The sequence below is a fragment of the Mycetomoellerius zeteki genome, unplaced genomic scaffold (assembly GCF_001594055.1).
Source record: "Mycetomoellerius zeteki isolate Tzet28-1 unplaced genomic scaffold, Tzet1.0 scaffold52, whole genome shotgun sequence".
NCBI lineage: Eukaryota > Metazoa > Arthropoda > Insecta > Hymenoptera > Formicidae > Mycetomoellerius > Mycetomoellerius zeteki.
The window spans coordinates 1,261,330-1,275,106 of record NW_017257523.1 but is presented as its reverse complement, the minus strand read 5'-3'; the positions used below and the strand labels follow the sequence as shown (position 1 = coordinate 1,275,106).

At 33.1% G+C, this 13,777-nt stretch overlaps 2 protein-coding genes across 4 annotated transcripts; both read left to right on the top strand.

The window, feature by feature from the left end:
- Positions 1-3,337: 3,337 nt before the first annotated feature.
- Positions 3,338-5,617, top strand: LOC108727711 (zinc finger protein 18). Its single transcript, XM_018455919.1, has 3 exons — positions 3,338-3,508; positions 4,407-5,022; positions 5,402-5,617. The coding sequence occupies exons 1-3, from the start codon at positions 3,448-3,450 to the stop codon at positions 5,565-5,567; spliced, it is 843 nt and encodes a 280-aa protein (XP_018311421.1). The 5' UTR covers positions 3,338-3,447; the 3' UTR covers positions 5,568-5,617.
- Positions 5,618-7,351: 1,734 nt separating this feature from the next.
- On the top strand, positions 7,352-13,036 carry me31B (ATP-dependent RNA helicase me31b). Of its 3 annotated transcripts, none has more exons than XM_018455890.1 (8): positions 7,352-7,855; positions 9,178-9,352; positions 9,691-9,897; positions 9,986-10,157; positions 10,253-10,403; positions 11,634-11,829; positions 11,913-12,083; positions 12,261-13,036. In XM_018455890.1, exons 2-8 carry the CDS (start codon positions 9,212-9,214, stop codon positions 12,555-12,557), a joined length of 1,335 nt encoding a protein of 444 aa, XP_018311392.1. In that variant the 5' UTR covers positions 7,352-7,855; positions 9,178-9,211; the 3' UTR covers positions 12,558-13,036. The 3 variants fall into 3 exon arrangements, with proteins under 3 accessions (XP_018311392.1, XP_018311394.1, XP_018311393.1); XM_018455891.1 differs by lacking the exon at positions 7,352-7,855 and adding an exon at positions 8,217-8,469; XM_018455892.1 differs by lacking the exon at positions 9,178-9,352.
- Positions 13,037-13,777: the final 741 nt, after the last annotated feature.

Here is a 13,777-nt window from a genome sequence, read left to right as displayed (position 1 = left end):
AAATAATTTGATTAAATATAATTACATTTAACTATAAATATATTTAACTTCATTAAAATAATGTTGGAAAAATCGGATGTACATAAAGTTTATAAAAAAATAAAAAAGGGTACTCACACTACACTAAATGGAGATTCTTATAGTTATATATAAAGGCTCCGATATATTTTTATATCTTAAAAGGAGAAAACACACACACGTATCTTGAACCGGTCGCGACGCCGTTTGAAATGATTCTGAGACGTTAAATCTAGATACCAATTCGTTCATACTTCCTTGTTTCCATCACACAGCAATTATTAAGACACTTAAAGGTCGATGCTGACAACACGAGAGTCTGACAATACGACCACTTGATGCTACAATATTCTTGGATTGGACAATTAGTAAAACTGTTTCTTCTGATTGGTCAATCAAATGCTTCGAACATTTGTAACGTTAAAGTAAATCGCATCCAAAAATTATATTTTATAAGTCACACATAAATATACAACTATATACCGTAATGAAATATAGGAATAAGAGAGAATTATCGAATGCATATCACTTAAGATATTTTTTATTACATTTGCTATTTTCTATTATATTCACACATTATATTGTAACAGATTTCTACGTAAATAAACATTGGAAATTGTAGCTTGATGTTTGAAGGCATCTATTATTATATGTTTAACTTTTTAGTAATAAATCAATAACAAATTAATTTGTTATAAGACTTTTTATAAAATGCTTTGTAAGATATGATTTAAGCAATTGGTTGTCTGAATCATATATCTGAGCATCTTCTAAATCATACTTCCTTTGAAAGTATCGTATTTATTAAAAATATCCCTAATAAAAATAAATCTTTGAAATCGTTGAAATCAACCGTGAAGTCGTGGAAATGAGAAATGAGAATGACTGTGAAATATTGTTGAATATATTTCAGTATAAATAATTTTTTTTAATACTGCAAAATTATAAATTCTAAATGAAGATTAATGAAAAACAACAAAAAATAAGGCTAATATATTTAATATTTTTACAGATTTCTTCAAAGAAATTGAAGACGAAATTGAAGACAGAAGAAATTGATTTATGCTGAATCCCCCCTAAAGATAATTTTTTAAAATGCGTGAAAAAAATGAAAAGTAATACAAAACATATATTTTTACAGATTTATTAGTGTAAATTTGTAAATACTATAAATTATAAGGAAAATTAATAAAAATATTTGGAAAGAAATGACATTGAAAAGAAATGAACATTCTTTTCACAGTTTTGTTAATAAAAATTACCGAATAGAAAGAAGCAATAAGAATTAAAATATTGGAATTAATAATTGAAAAAAATACTGAAGTTTGCTGAAAAATAAGGAAATCAGTTCGCACTGTAATAAAAAGCGTTGAATTCTTAATAAGAATTCTCATAAGAATTTCTTTCTAGGACTGCCTCTATGTGGTCTCGTTTCTCACATGTAAAATTTAGTCAAGCCCTCTATAATCAGGTCTATAAAACCGAAGACTAAATATGTCATCATTTATACTTGCACATGATTTTCATATATGTATACACATATTTGATAGGAGACATGATTTTATTTCTATATAAACTAAACTAATGAATGTAATAATATTTTATAAACTATTTCAATCTCGCCAAATAATAGATTCGATTACTACTTTCCAAGGATTACGTATTTAAATGTCCAGTGGATATATAAATGTAGGACATAATGAGGTATTCATTTGATAATCCACAAGACGGATTTTATAAATAATCAGAGTTAGAAAGTTACTTAATTTTCCGTTACTTTTTATAATAAACATGATGTTCCAATTTTTTATAACTAAACGCTAAGATTGTAGAAAAGTCGACTTTTCCAACTTTGGCATAACGTCATGTTTATTATAAAAAGTAACGGAAAGGAAACGGAAAAAATAACGCTTCCCGACTATGTAAATAATCTTTAGATTATAACAAGTAGTCTCCACGATATGAATAACTTATTAAATAAATTGCGTTCATTGATTTTCTTTTTGAAATTTACTGAATTCTTTATAATCTTAATATTTTATTTTAAATTGTTGATAAAATCTTAATGAAATAATGCTGAAAGTGAAGTAATTGATACAGATTTCAATATGCAATTCAGTAATATTTCGTAATTATTCAATACAATTTTAGTAAAAAATTTCCATCAAGGATAAAATTAACAAAAGAAATCATTAACTAATATCTAATAATTAACAAATATCTAATTTTAATAATTTAGAAAAAAAGAATTAATTATTTAGTAAAAATCAATAGTGAAGAAGAGGTTGAAATAAAACTGGCTTGAATTTATTTTTGCAATTAATATTTGTATATTCATATCAATTATTAATACTTTAACTATTATCAATTATCAGTCTTATCTTGTGATGATACAATTTATGAAATTTGTTAAATTTTATTAAAATTTCGATTTAATCTTTATTATTGCTAATTGCAACTAATATATATGTATATGCATATACATTGAATATAAAATATATTACAATAAACCATCTTTTACAAAAATATAAAAATTTAGAATAAAATTGCGTAAATACATTATACATATTATATATTAATAAAAAATTAACGTCAGTTGTATCTGCAAATTTTGTAGAATATTGTTAGCACGCACAAAACAAAAGATATAACCTGTTAAATTTTTTGTTTATAACTAATCTCATTTGTTTTATATTTTTGTCATTAAGTATTCCTTATTAAGTAATAATATAAAGTATTAATGAGGTACGATTTAGACGAAGACACCGTGGTACGCATTTAGCACGCAACTCAATCACACACACACAATCTCCCCTAATATTAATTCTATATCAGCCCTTTTCTGCTCGAAACTTTCAGTCAGATGTATGAAAATTTTGCAGAAATATATATCTAATAGTAAAGATTAGAACAAAAAAAAAATTTCGAAATATATAAAATTCTATAGATATAGAATGAAAAATTTCTATTTGTCGAATCAACGAACATGAAGAAATAATGTATTATTGTTGTATAGAGATAATTAATGTTGGTTTCATCATTTTATAATAATTATTTTAAATGAGATGGAATAACACTAATTTATTAATCTTAACAGATAACACGTACGCATATTTAAAAGACATCATACGACATCTTTTAGACACACGTGTTGTCTGAGAAATCGTACAGATGTAAAGAACTATCGAATATAAAAAAAGGAAATTGATAATTCGTAAATCATCCTATAGTAATCATTTTTTTGTCGGGTGGTTTCGATAATACGTTACTGAAAAAAACAAAAGCCGAATGCACGGCAGTCGCCAGTCGGGCAGTGCCATTTTGCTGTGTTTTGCTGTTGCAGTGGAAGCTCAAGAAGTTCTCCGTACTCCTTGCGAAGTGTACTCTTTACGGTAGCGTAGAAAGTTCCAGAAATTTATCTCAAGGAATATGCCACGTTGCTTGATAAAGTCAATGGCACGCTATCACAAGACAGATAATTCGAACGAAGGTATATCTTTTTACGAAAGCATTTCTATTTTTACGAAGGTATATTTTCTTGCATCGTTGTAAGATCATTTAGGCGCAATGTTTTAATTGCTCGCCATATGTTTCTCTAAGAGCATTGTTGAAATTACGAATTGCTCGGGATCGTTACTTCAACCTTGACTGTCATCACAATAATAAACAGTCCGTAGATGATATCATGCCTCGTGTGTCTTATCTTCACGTGATCAACTCGAATTCTGATAGAATCAGGTAGAAATTACTTTACTGGCGGAAAAATTTTTACAAAAAACTGTATAGATTGAGACAAGATCTTAGGAATTCTCGTTTATAGATATTTGTAGTCGGATGTAGAGTGGCGTCGTTTGTTTGAAAAATCAAGAAATCTTCCAAACAACGCCACTACGTCCCACTATAAATATACAAAAAATTAATTTCTAAGATCTTGTCTCATATTTTCTGTACATTATCATAAAAATTTTTTTTCGCCAAGATTGTCGAGAAATAAATATCGTAAATTTTTTTTCACGAGTATATAAATGTAGTAGCGATGTAATAAAACGAGGATACAAAAAAATATCTACGTATTATTTTATTTAATCAATTGTATCTTTGTTTATCTTGCTGATTGATAGGAAAGAGAAATAATTTTTTTCGTTAAACGCAAGGACGTACTTCAAAAAATTTCGAGATTAATTACTGACGGCTGTCAGTAATAAGTGAAATTTTTTATGTAGAACGAATTTCTGTCAGAGCTTATTCCAATTCGTTCGCTTATTGCAGCATTACTTTCTACTGTTCGAAGTAACAATAAATCTTTTCTAGAGAAACGCTTTAAATCTCAATTATTCTGGTAGCAAATATCGTGCTTGCTTCAGATGAAGGAAAATCGATTTTTGCAGAGTCCGAATTCCCGTGGCTACCACCGTCCACGAATCTCAAGCGAAAGAATACGAAAGACACGACGTCCAAGACGAGCAATATCTGGACCTGTTCCGGGCTCTCCATTGTAACCCGTTACAGCTTCCACAAAACCAACGGTGCGACATTTGACGCAGAGTTGAATTCAGCTGGACAAAATTTCGAGAATGTACATTATGATGCGTCGATCGACGGGAGGATAATGGATAATAGTAGGAAAGTATCAACGATATTACTCGATGATGCATCACGATTTTCCTCCAAGGCGGAGGGATCGGCAGGTCCGGCGACGCAGACGACAGTTGCAGAAAAAATCACTGGCACGATAAATCCAAACGTCATGATCAACGGCTGTGAAACACAGACCCTCTCGCAGACTTTGTATTTACTGCCGAAACAGAAGCACGAGTCGACGAACGTAGCTGAGGGCAAAACGACATCCACTCGGGAAGGCTGGAAAAGAAATAAAACAATGCATTACTGTCCGTATTGTCACAAGAGCTTTGATCGGCCGTGGGTGCTGAAGGGCCACTTGCGTCTACACACGGGCGAGCGGCCCTTTGAATGTCCAGTTTGCCACAAATCCTTCGCCGATCGGTACGTATAACAACCCTTGCTGCACAAAGTTGCAGCAACACTGCTGCAACATTGCTGTAAATTCTGTGCTATATGGGAAGATTCCTTGCCTAAACTTAGGACTTTGACATGGGAACGCGTTTCCGAGTTTTATTCTATTGACGAGAAATCTAGATAAATTAAGAATTGCTCTCCTTTTAGTAAGAAGCAAAAATTTTGGTTAAACGTTAAAGAGCTGAAATAAATCAAAGACCTGTGAAAACCTCTCCAGGCTGAGAAAATGATAATCCTAATGCACATTTTATTCTATCACATCTCATTCTGTTCAAACGCCACTGTTTGGAATGTTAATTATTATGAAGAAGTGTCGTAATGTGATCAATTAATCTCCTTATTGCAGCTCGAATCTTCGCGCACATCAGAGGACACGTAATCACCATCAGTGGCAGTGGCGCTGTGGTGTCTGCTTTAAGGCTTTCTCACAAAGGCGCTACCTGGAACGCCACTGTCCTGAAGCCTGTCGCAAGTATCGTATATCCCAGAAGAAGGAGCTCGTTTGTCCATGAATGTATGTTGGAAAGGACGCGACCAAGAATATCGACGGTTGTTAAAGGCTGCGGTCTATTTATGCTCGTTTTCATCAATAATTAAAGGCGATTTGAAGCTATCTTCGTTTTCAGGGATCAGAAGACAAAGATAGTCCCAACCGCGGTTGCTTTTGATTGCTATACCAGAAGCACGCCAAAAATCGCCTTAACTATCTTTGTTCAACTTACTCTTTATCTTTTTCTAATTCTTAGAGGAGAAGAAGATGAAGAATTAGTTGAATTAAGATTAAATTCAATTTACATTGATAAAAATAGGCATTAATGTTACAAATGTCCGAAGTATTTGATTAACCAATTACTAGAAGAAAGAATTTTACGAATTAACTAATTAAAGAATATTTCAAAATATTTGTAATTGAGACTAATAAAAAGAAGGATGCTTCGAAACATTTGTAGCATCAAGTAGACCATAGTCAAAATTTCAACGATATATGTTGCGTATCAAAACCAACGTTTTACGCTACAATGTATACGCTATTTTTGACGCGAGCAATATGCGTTATATAATTAAACTTTACGCTATGCTTTAGCGTAGTTCCTCAACAAAATTTCGATTTTTTTTGTGCCTTCAACAGGTAATTTTGTGCGATAATTATTTTATTAACATGATAATTCAGGCTCAAGTTTGATTTGGTGATATACGAAAAATTTGTATTGGTATTATAATAATTGCATGAAGTTATACTTTAATTTCTGCGACATTTGATGCGACTTGAATCGTTTTTGGGAAGAGATATTAATATTCAATTTTATATTTAAAATATCAAGAATCTTCATCAGATTATCTGAAATTAGATTTAAAATGATCTTACATTTAAATTGTCTAATTATTTTAAATCTTATTTAAATTTTATATACATTTAAATATAAGATTTAATTATTAATTTGTGATAAATATAAATATTAATTATATTATTTTGAATCTAATTTTTTAGATATAGTTATACCAGATTCGGCTGATGAAATAATCATATATAGCATATATCTCTTTTTAAATATAAGATCTTGATTATATAAAAAATGCAATCTCGAGATTTGTTTTATTGAATTAAATCTTAACCCTCCGCCAGCAATGTTCGAATTTAAAAAGCATTTTTTGAACAGCGGTCGGAGTTCAGACGTCGTGGGCTACGTAAACAAAGAAGATAGAACGACGCAATAGCGCTGACAGTGCGCTTCCCGAACGCACCCATAATGATGCGGCCACAATAGAAGGAATAACGATTACCGCGGTTGCTTTTGATTGCTATCCTGTTCAACTGAAATCTGATAGGTTAAAATCTTCATTCCTTATTTCTAATTCCTTATTCCTTCTATTGTGGCTACACCTTAGTTCGGAAACTTGCGGCCGATTACCCCGGATCTACAATAGGGTTTTAAGCCTTAAGCTATAAGAAATGGGCGAATCACAGTCGATTATTCTCCTCGGATTCGACTGTAATTGGTCGATTTCTTACGGCTTAAAGCCCGTATCAAACTACCGACTAATAATGGACCAATCACATTGAATCAGTCTTATTGTGATTGGTCCATTATTAGTCGGTAGTTTGATACGGGCTTTAAGCCGTAAGAAATCGACCAATTACAGTCGAATCCGAGGAGAATAATCGACTGTGATTCGCCCATTTCTTATAGCTTAAGGCTTAAAACCCTATTGTAGATCCGGGATAATCGGCCACAAATTTCTCATGAGAACCGCCTTAAAACAACGCCTGATGGACGGGACTCCGTAGTCGCTTCGCCGTCTTGTTCCCGTCATTCTTTCATGGTACGGATCGTGTACACCGAACAAGCAATAATCGTCGCTCGCATTCGACGCAGTGCATCAGTCGGGATTTCGAGATACTGCAAGCGGAACGTAAATCACAAGTCGCAGAAACAGACCGAAAGACTGATAGTCGGGACCGCGTGTTATACACGAGAACGCTTTTTTTCCGAAGCGTAAAGAGTTAAGAAGCGGTAGAGGTAGAGCGAGAGAGGGAGAGCGAGAGAGAGAGAGAGAGAGAGAGTGTGAGAGTGAGTGAGAGAGGGCGAGAGAGAGACAGAGTGTGTGTGAGGAGAGCGAAGCGGTAGCGCGGCATTGCACCGTACAGGAAAACGGTGCTCCGACGCGGTCACTGGCGCTGCGAGAAGTTGGCGAAATCATTGACATTGGGGAACGGCCATTTTGGCGTGTTGTTTCCCACCGATCGAGTGCTCGAGGCGTGCACACATACACACGGAATCGACGTCCATTCGTTTTCAAGGTAAGGAACACGCGGACGACAGTGCGCGTCCACCTCGCGACTCCCCGCATTCCCTCGTTCCCGTCGACCCGGCGTCTCGCGTGAAAAATTAATTCCGGCGCCGGGCCTTAACGGTATTTTCACCCCGAGGAATTTTCCCGTTGCCTCCCGAGAAACGTGTCAGCGCTAAACGGAATCGTTCCAGTCGAGATCTGACCTATTAAAAAAAAAAAAAAAACAAAAGAAAGAAAAGGAATCCCCCTTAGCGATCAGCGTCCGTTGGAGTCACGCGGGAACGGAGCGAGCCGGCCACGGTATATTTAACGCGCAAATCGCATTCACGAGTCTGCCCTTATCGACGGTTCGAACGGTTGCGCGTTTGAAATTCCCCCGAATTCGCCGAGCGGCGTATCTGTTACCGTTAATAATCAGGAGCAACTCGCGATTACAACGAGCGATGCCTTCTCTCGCCGTTTCGCTTTGAATTTCCGTGCCTTCAAAGCGATTAAGTTTCGTCACTCGGAGATATAACGAGATAAACTTTAATATCAAGATCGTTCCTTTGTTTCTCCGTCGCGTATGAATAAGACTTTGAATACATTCCGCACACAATACGTCTCGAGCATATGAATCTCGTAAGCACTGGAAGCCTCTCCTTTTTAACGTGTATTATTTATTGTACGATTAAAACTGAAAGAGTTTATTTAGATCTATCATCTTCTTGTACGCTTTAAATTAGCTTACGTAATTCTTTCTTTCTAAGGTGATTAAAATAGATTATTATATAAACAGCTGTATAATTTTTATTTAATTGTTTAAATTTCGTGCTAATTGGAAGTTACAAATGAAAGAGAAATTGAATTTTTTGTAGCATAGTTAACTGTTTCATCTACAAAGTATTTGTACTTGTGCCTTCTATATCCAAACACACAAAAACACTTGGCATATTCGAATGTATTCATAACGAACACAGTACCTAAAGGCATACAGTCACTGTAGGTCAATTTTGTTTGGTCTTGTTCCCCTTCTATTCAGACGTTATTACAAAACCTACATACTTTTGAATATGTTTATAAGATGAGAGCTGTTATGATTATGGTATAGTTGTTAATATTTGATAAGGCGTGCAATTAACGAAAAAACAAGAATTGACAGAAAAGCATGATAAATGAAATTCATGTGTGACTTTAAATTTCACAAGAATTACACAAAGAAATTATTGCGATAATTTTAGGTAGTATATACGTATACACATATATATATATATATATGTGCATGTGTGTGTATGTGTGCGTGTGTGTGTATGTGTATAGATAATGATTCTTTCTCCTTTTTTTTGTCAGGAAAAGATAGTAGACATACTACAATATATCCAAAATGATGACCGAAACGCATATGAACTCTAATCATATGTTAAACTCTGGTTTGTCTAACAAATCAGAGATAGATAAAATGGATGATGTAGGTTGGAAAGCGAAATTAAATATACCACCAAAGGATAAAAGAATTAAAACAAGTGTGAGTTGATACAAAAAAAGTTGATATAAAGTTGATAAATTACTAAGTAAGGATTAATAAATTTTTATATTTTTAAATTTGAATTATTCTTAATTTATTCCAAAGAATAAAACAATTGAAACAAGTATGAGTTGATACAAAAAAGTTGATAATTATCAAATAAGGAAAAATTAATAAATTTTTATATTTAAATTTGGATTAGTTTAAATTTATTTTTAAATTTTTTTTTAGAAAAAAAATGAATCTTTGAAATTAATTTTACTATTATCTCCATAGAGAGATTCTTGAAAGCATTCAAATTTTTTAAATTGAAATTTACTTTGAAATGTACGTTGCAGGATGTTACCGACACACGTGGTAACGAGTTTGAAGAATTTTGCCTAAAACGTGAATTATTGATGGGAATTTTTGAAAAGGGATGGGAGAAGCCATCACCGATCCAAGAAGCTAGTATTCCCATTGCACTTTCTGGTAAGGACATCTTGGCACGTGCGAAAAATGGAACTGGTAAAACTGGAGCATACTCAATTCCAGTGCTGGAACAGGTATAATAAATAGACAAAAGAGAAATATGATAAGATTTACTTGAAAAGAAATTTGTTTTGAATGTTGTATGCTTAATTGTTGCTTTAGGTTGACCCAAGGAAAGACGTAATCCAAGCACTGGTAATTGTGCCTACAAGAGAATTAGCGCTACAAACATCACAGATTTGTATTGAGCTCGCAAAGCACATGGATATAAAAGTTATGGTTACTACTGGAGGAACCAACTTACGAGACGACATTATGAGGATTTATCAAAAAGGTAATGTATCTAGAGTAAAGTGTATAATTTATCGATAAACTGCATTAAATTAATTTACCAATGTATCATATAATTCGTCTAATTTACACTTTCAGTACAAGTGATAATCGCAACGCCAGGAAGGATCCTCGATCTGATGGATAAGAATGTAGCAAATATGGAACATTGTAAAATTCTAGTTTTGGACGAAGCAGACAAACTGCTGTCACAAGACTTTAAAGGAATGTTGGATCATGTAATATCGAGGTATGTTTGTACAGAAATATGAAATTTGATTTTACACAGAATTTCTTTATTTAACCACACACTCCTTTCCTTTTATGGTAGATGGATAATGACAGGGGGGTTGCCACAAACCTGGAAATCAGGGAAATGTCAGGGAAATTGAAAATGGTCAGAGAAATCAGGGAAAAGTCAGGGAATTTTGCAAATTAAAATTCTTGGCTTTAAAAAACTTTAATATGCGTACTTTATATCTACACAGTTTTGGAATACTACCAACTTAACAATTAAATACAAGCAGTGTCAGCAACACTAATAGTAATTTACATAGATATGTTAAATTGCTCTCTCAACAAAATGTTTGATTTCCAAATCGGGACAAAAGAATTCAAAATATTATTGAGATTATCAGGGAAAATTATGAAATTTTGTTCTGGAAATCAGGGAAAAGTTATGGAATTTTAGGATGAGGAATTTGTGACAACCCTGTATAAAGAATTGTGCAGAAAAATACCTTAAGTTCAATATTTTTATGTATGAGAGACAATTAAAGTTGAGGCAATTATAACATGTTTCATGCACTCATACTTGCAATGCTGCATTTTATATTTAATTAAACTGCTTGAAATGTGAAATGTCTTGTCGAATTGAGGCATGTTGCAACACATTCACATTCCCTAGTGCGTCAAACTGACTAATCAGTGACTAACTTTAATTGACTCTCGCATAAAATTTTACCGAAGTTTTATTATTTATTTCATTCGCAATTTTAATTTATATTGTTGCTATACTTTCCACTTGGTACTATTAAGGGCCAGTTGTTCCACCTTTTGGTAAATTTTACCTGTTAGGTAAATCTGGCAATCCGCGCATATGATTGGATAATCTTGCTACTTACCCAATAGGTAAAATATACTAAAAGGTGGAACAACCGGGCCTAAATCTGATAATTTTTGCTAATATTATAGAAATGTTTACTTATGTCACACGCGTAATAAAATACTATCAGTTATTGAAAATAACCATTTAGAGCGCATTCACATCTTGATGGAAAAGCAGCATCCAATCAGAACTCGCACTGGTAGTCGATAATTTCGACTTTTTGTATTACTTGCTACCAGCGCGAGTTGTGATTGGCCACTACTTTTCCGCTTTCTACTTTTCCGTTAAGGTGTGAACGCGCCCTTATATTTCTCACTGCTCTTTGTTGATATTACTTCCTGATATTTATTAGTTGTATTATTTTCCTTATAGATTACCACACGAACGTCAGATTTTGCTGTATTCAGCAACGTTTCCTTTAACTGTGAAACAATTTATGGAAAAACACTTGAGAGATCCATACGAGATTAATTTAATGGAAGAGTTGACTTTAAAAGGCGTAACACAATACTACGCTTTTGTACAGGAACGACAAAAAGTTCACTGCCTTAACACGCTATTCTCCAAGGTAAGGCTAAACTGAATTTAATTTTAATTTGATGCATGTATTCAAAGTATTATAAATGTATTATTAATTGATATATTTTATAGCTACAAATAACGCAAAGCATAATCTTCTGTAATTCAACGCAACGTGTCGAATTGTTGGCTAAGAAAATAACAGATCTTGGCTATTGCTGTTATTATATACACGCGAAAATGGCGCAGGCACACCGAAATCGCGTATTCCATGATTTCCGTGCAGGATTATGCCGAAATCTCGTAAGTTAATTAAAAGACGTCAACATTTTTATTTTACAAAATCTTATTTAAATTTTAATTATATATATAATTACATTATCTCTCATCCAAATGATATACATTCTGAAAAAATTGTACTAGTGTATCTATATTTGATTCAACATTTTATTAAAATTTTTATTAAATTCTTTTTTATAGGTGAGCAGTGATCTATTTACTCGTGGTATTGATGTTCAAGCTGTGAACGTTGTAATCAATTTTGACTTTCCGAAGATGGCAGAGACATATCTGCATCGAATCGGCCGATCTGGAAGATTTGGCCACTTAGGTATAGCAATTAACCTAATCACGTATGAAGATCGCTTCAATCTACACCGTATCGAACAAGAACTTGGAACAGAAATTAAACCTATCCCAAAGGTGATAGACCCCAGTTTGTACGTGGCGAGACCAGAAGACAATAATAGTATGGAAGAGGGTAATGTGTCCAAGTAGTTTCGATGCACTGTGGTAAAACGAAGCTTTACACACGCTCAAAGAGTTTAAAGTGTGTGAAAGTGTGTCAAAGAGTGAGTTCACTTGTAAATAAAGCGTACTATGTATGAGTAATAATAAGCTGAGTGAGTGAAGTGTCGCGCAAATGTCGATGCGAATCTTCTTTGTACATAAATACATTTAAATGTACATAAGCTACAGCAAATCAGAGTCAAGCCATTATCAAGATGCACAATATGTAAACAGATATGTGAATAACATAATAATCAATCATTGCATTTTATCATAACTGTAAATATTACATGCGAGGACATACAATATCGTTTTAATAGAGGATTTTTATACAACGGCTTCATTCTTCCAGTATTTTTTTTCTTCTGTTCTTTAACGATGAAGAAAAAGGGCATATGATTTAGAAAATCTATCGGGCCAATCTCACCGAGTGCAACATACCGATTCACATGCTCATTACTTTTGTACTGTCATGCATATATATATAAAAATTGTCCTTAACATCAATAAGGTCGTGTATATATATAAATATATATATAAATAAATTGCCCTTAGCGATTTATAAAATTTGGATATATTAAATATCAGTTGTAATATTTGATCATGGCTTGATTTTGCTATTTGTCAAGATTGTAATACAACTCTGAAATTCAAATCACTTGTCAACACTTAAACTGTCTCTTTTCTGTTCATTCAATAGCTACTGAAATTTTCTTTTCCTTTTTTTTTTAAACGCAATTTGATTTTCTTTTTACCATGTCGTGATTGAGAATCAGAGGTTGTACAATTGACTAGTTTTATATAATTATTTTTTATAAAGAACTGGCTGGTGGACTCTCCACAACAAAAATAGAGATTCTATGGCTGATGCTGATAATAATATATGTCCAATCACAGCCTATATTTAATTATATAGCAGTCTATCGGGGCTGAAATTGAATTTAACAAAAATTGTGAAGATTGCTAAAATTAATGAAAATGCGCGGAAAACGGAATAAATGAATTATAAATGAATGCACATGAGGACACAGCTCACACTGGAATGTGAATGTAAGGTGCATTATGAATGAATACTCTTATCTCTTGTGAAAGATAAAATAACTGCCAAAGTTATTGTATTGATATCGACATAGAATCTCTAGAGATCTCCATAAAAATATGGATAAGCACGAGGAAGAGTAAAAAAGGTGCAGGAAATTACTGTTTCG

Excerpts from the sequence above, each read along its gene's own strand:
- LOC108727711 (XM_018455919.1), top strand. The coding sequence starts at position 3,448 with ATGCCACGTTGCTTGATAAAGTCAATGGCACGCTATCACAAGACAGAT. Across the intron at positions 3,509-4,406 it reads GACAGATAATTCGAACGAAG|AGTCCGAATTCCCGTGGCTA; the intron begins GTATATCTTTTT and ends CGATTTTTGCAG. Across the intron at positions 5,023-5,401 it reads CACAAATCCTTCGCCGATCG|CTCGAATCTTCGCGCACATC; the intron begins GTACGTATAACA and ends TCCTTATTGCAG.
- me31B (XM_018455890.1), top strand. The coding sequence starts at position 9,212 with ATGATGACCGAAACGCATATGAACTCTAATCATATGTTAAACTCTGGT. Across the intron at positions 9,353-9,690 it reads ATAAAAGAATTAAAACAAGT|GATGTTACCGACACACGTGG; the intron begins GTGAGTTGATAC and ends TGTACGTTGCAG. Across the intron at positions 10,158-10,252 it reads TATGAGGATTTATCAAAAAG|TACAAGTGATAATCGCAACG; the intron begins GTAATGTATCTA and ends TTACACTTTCAG.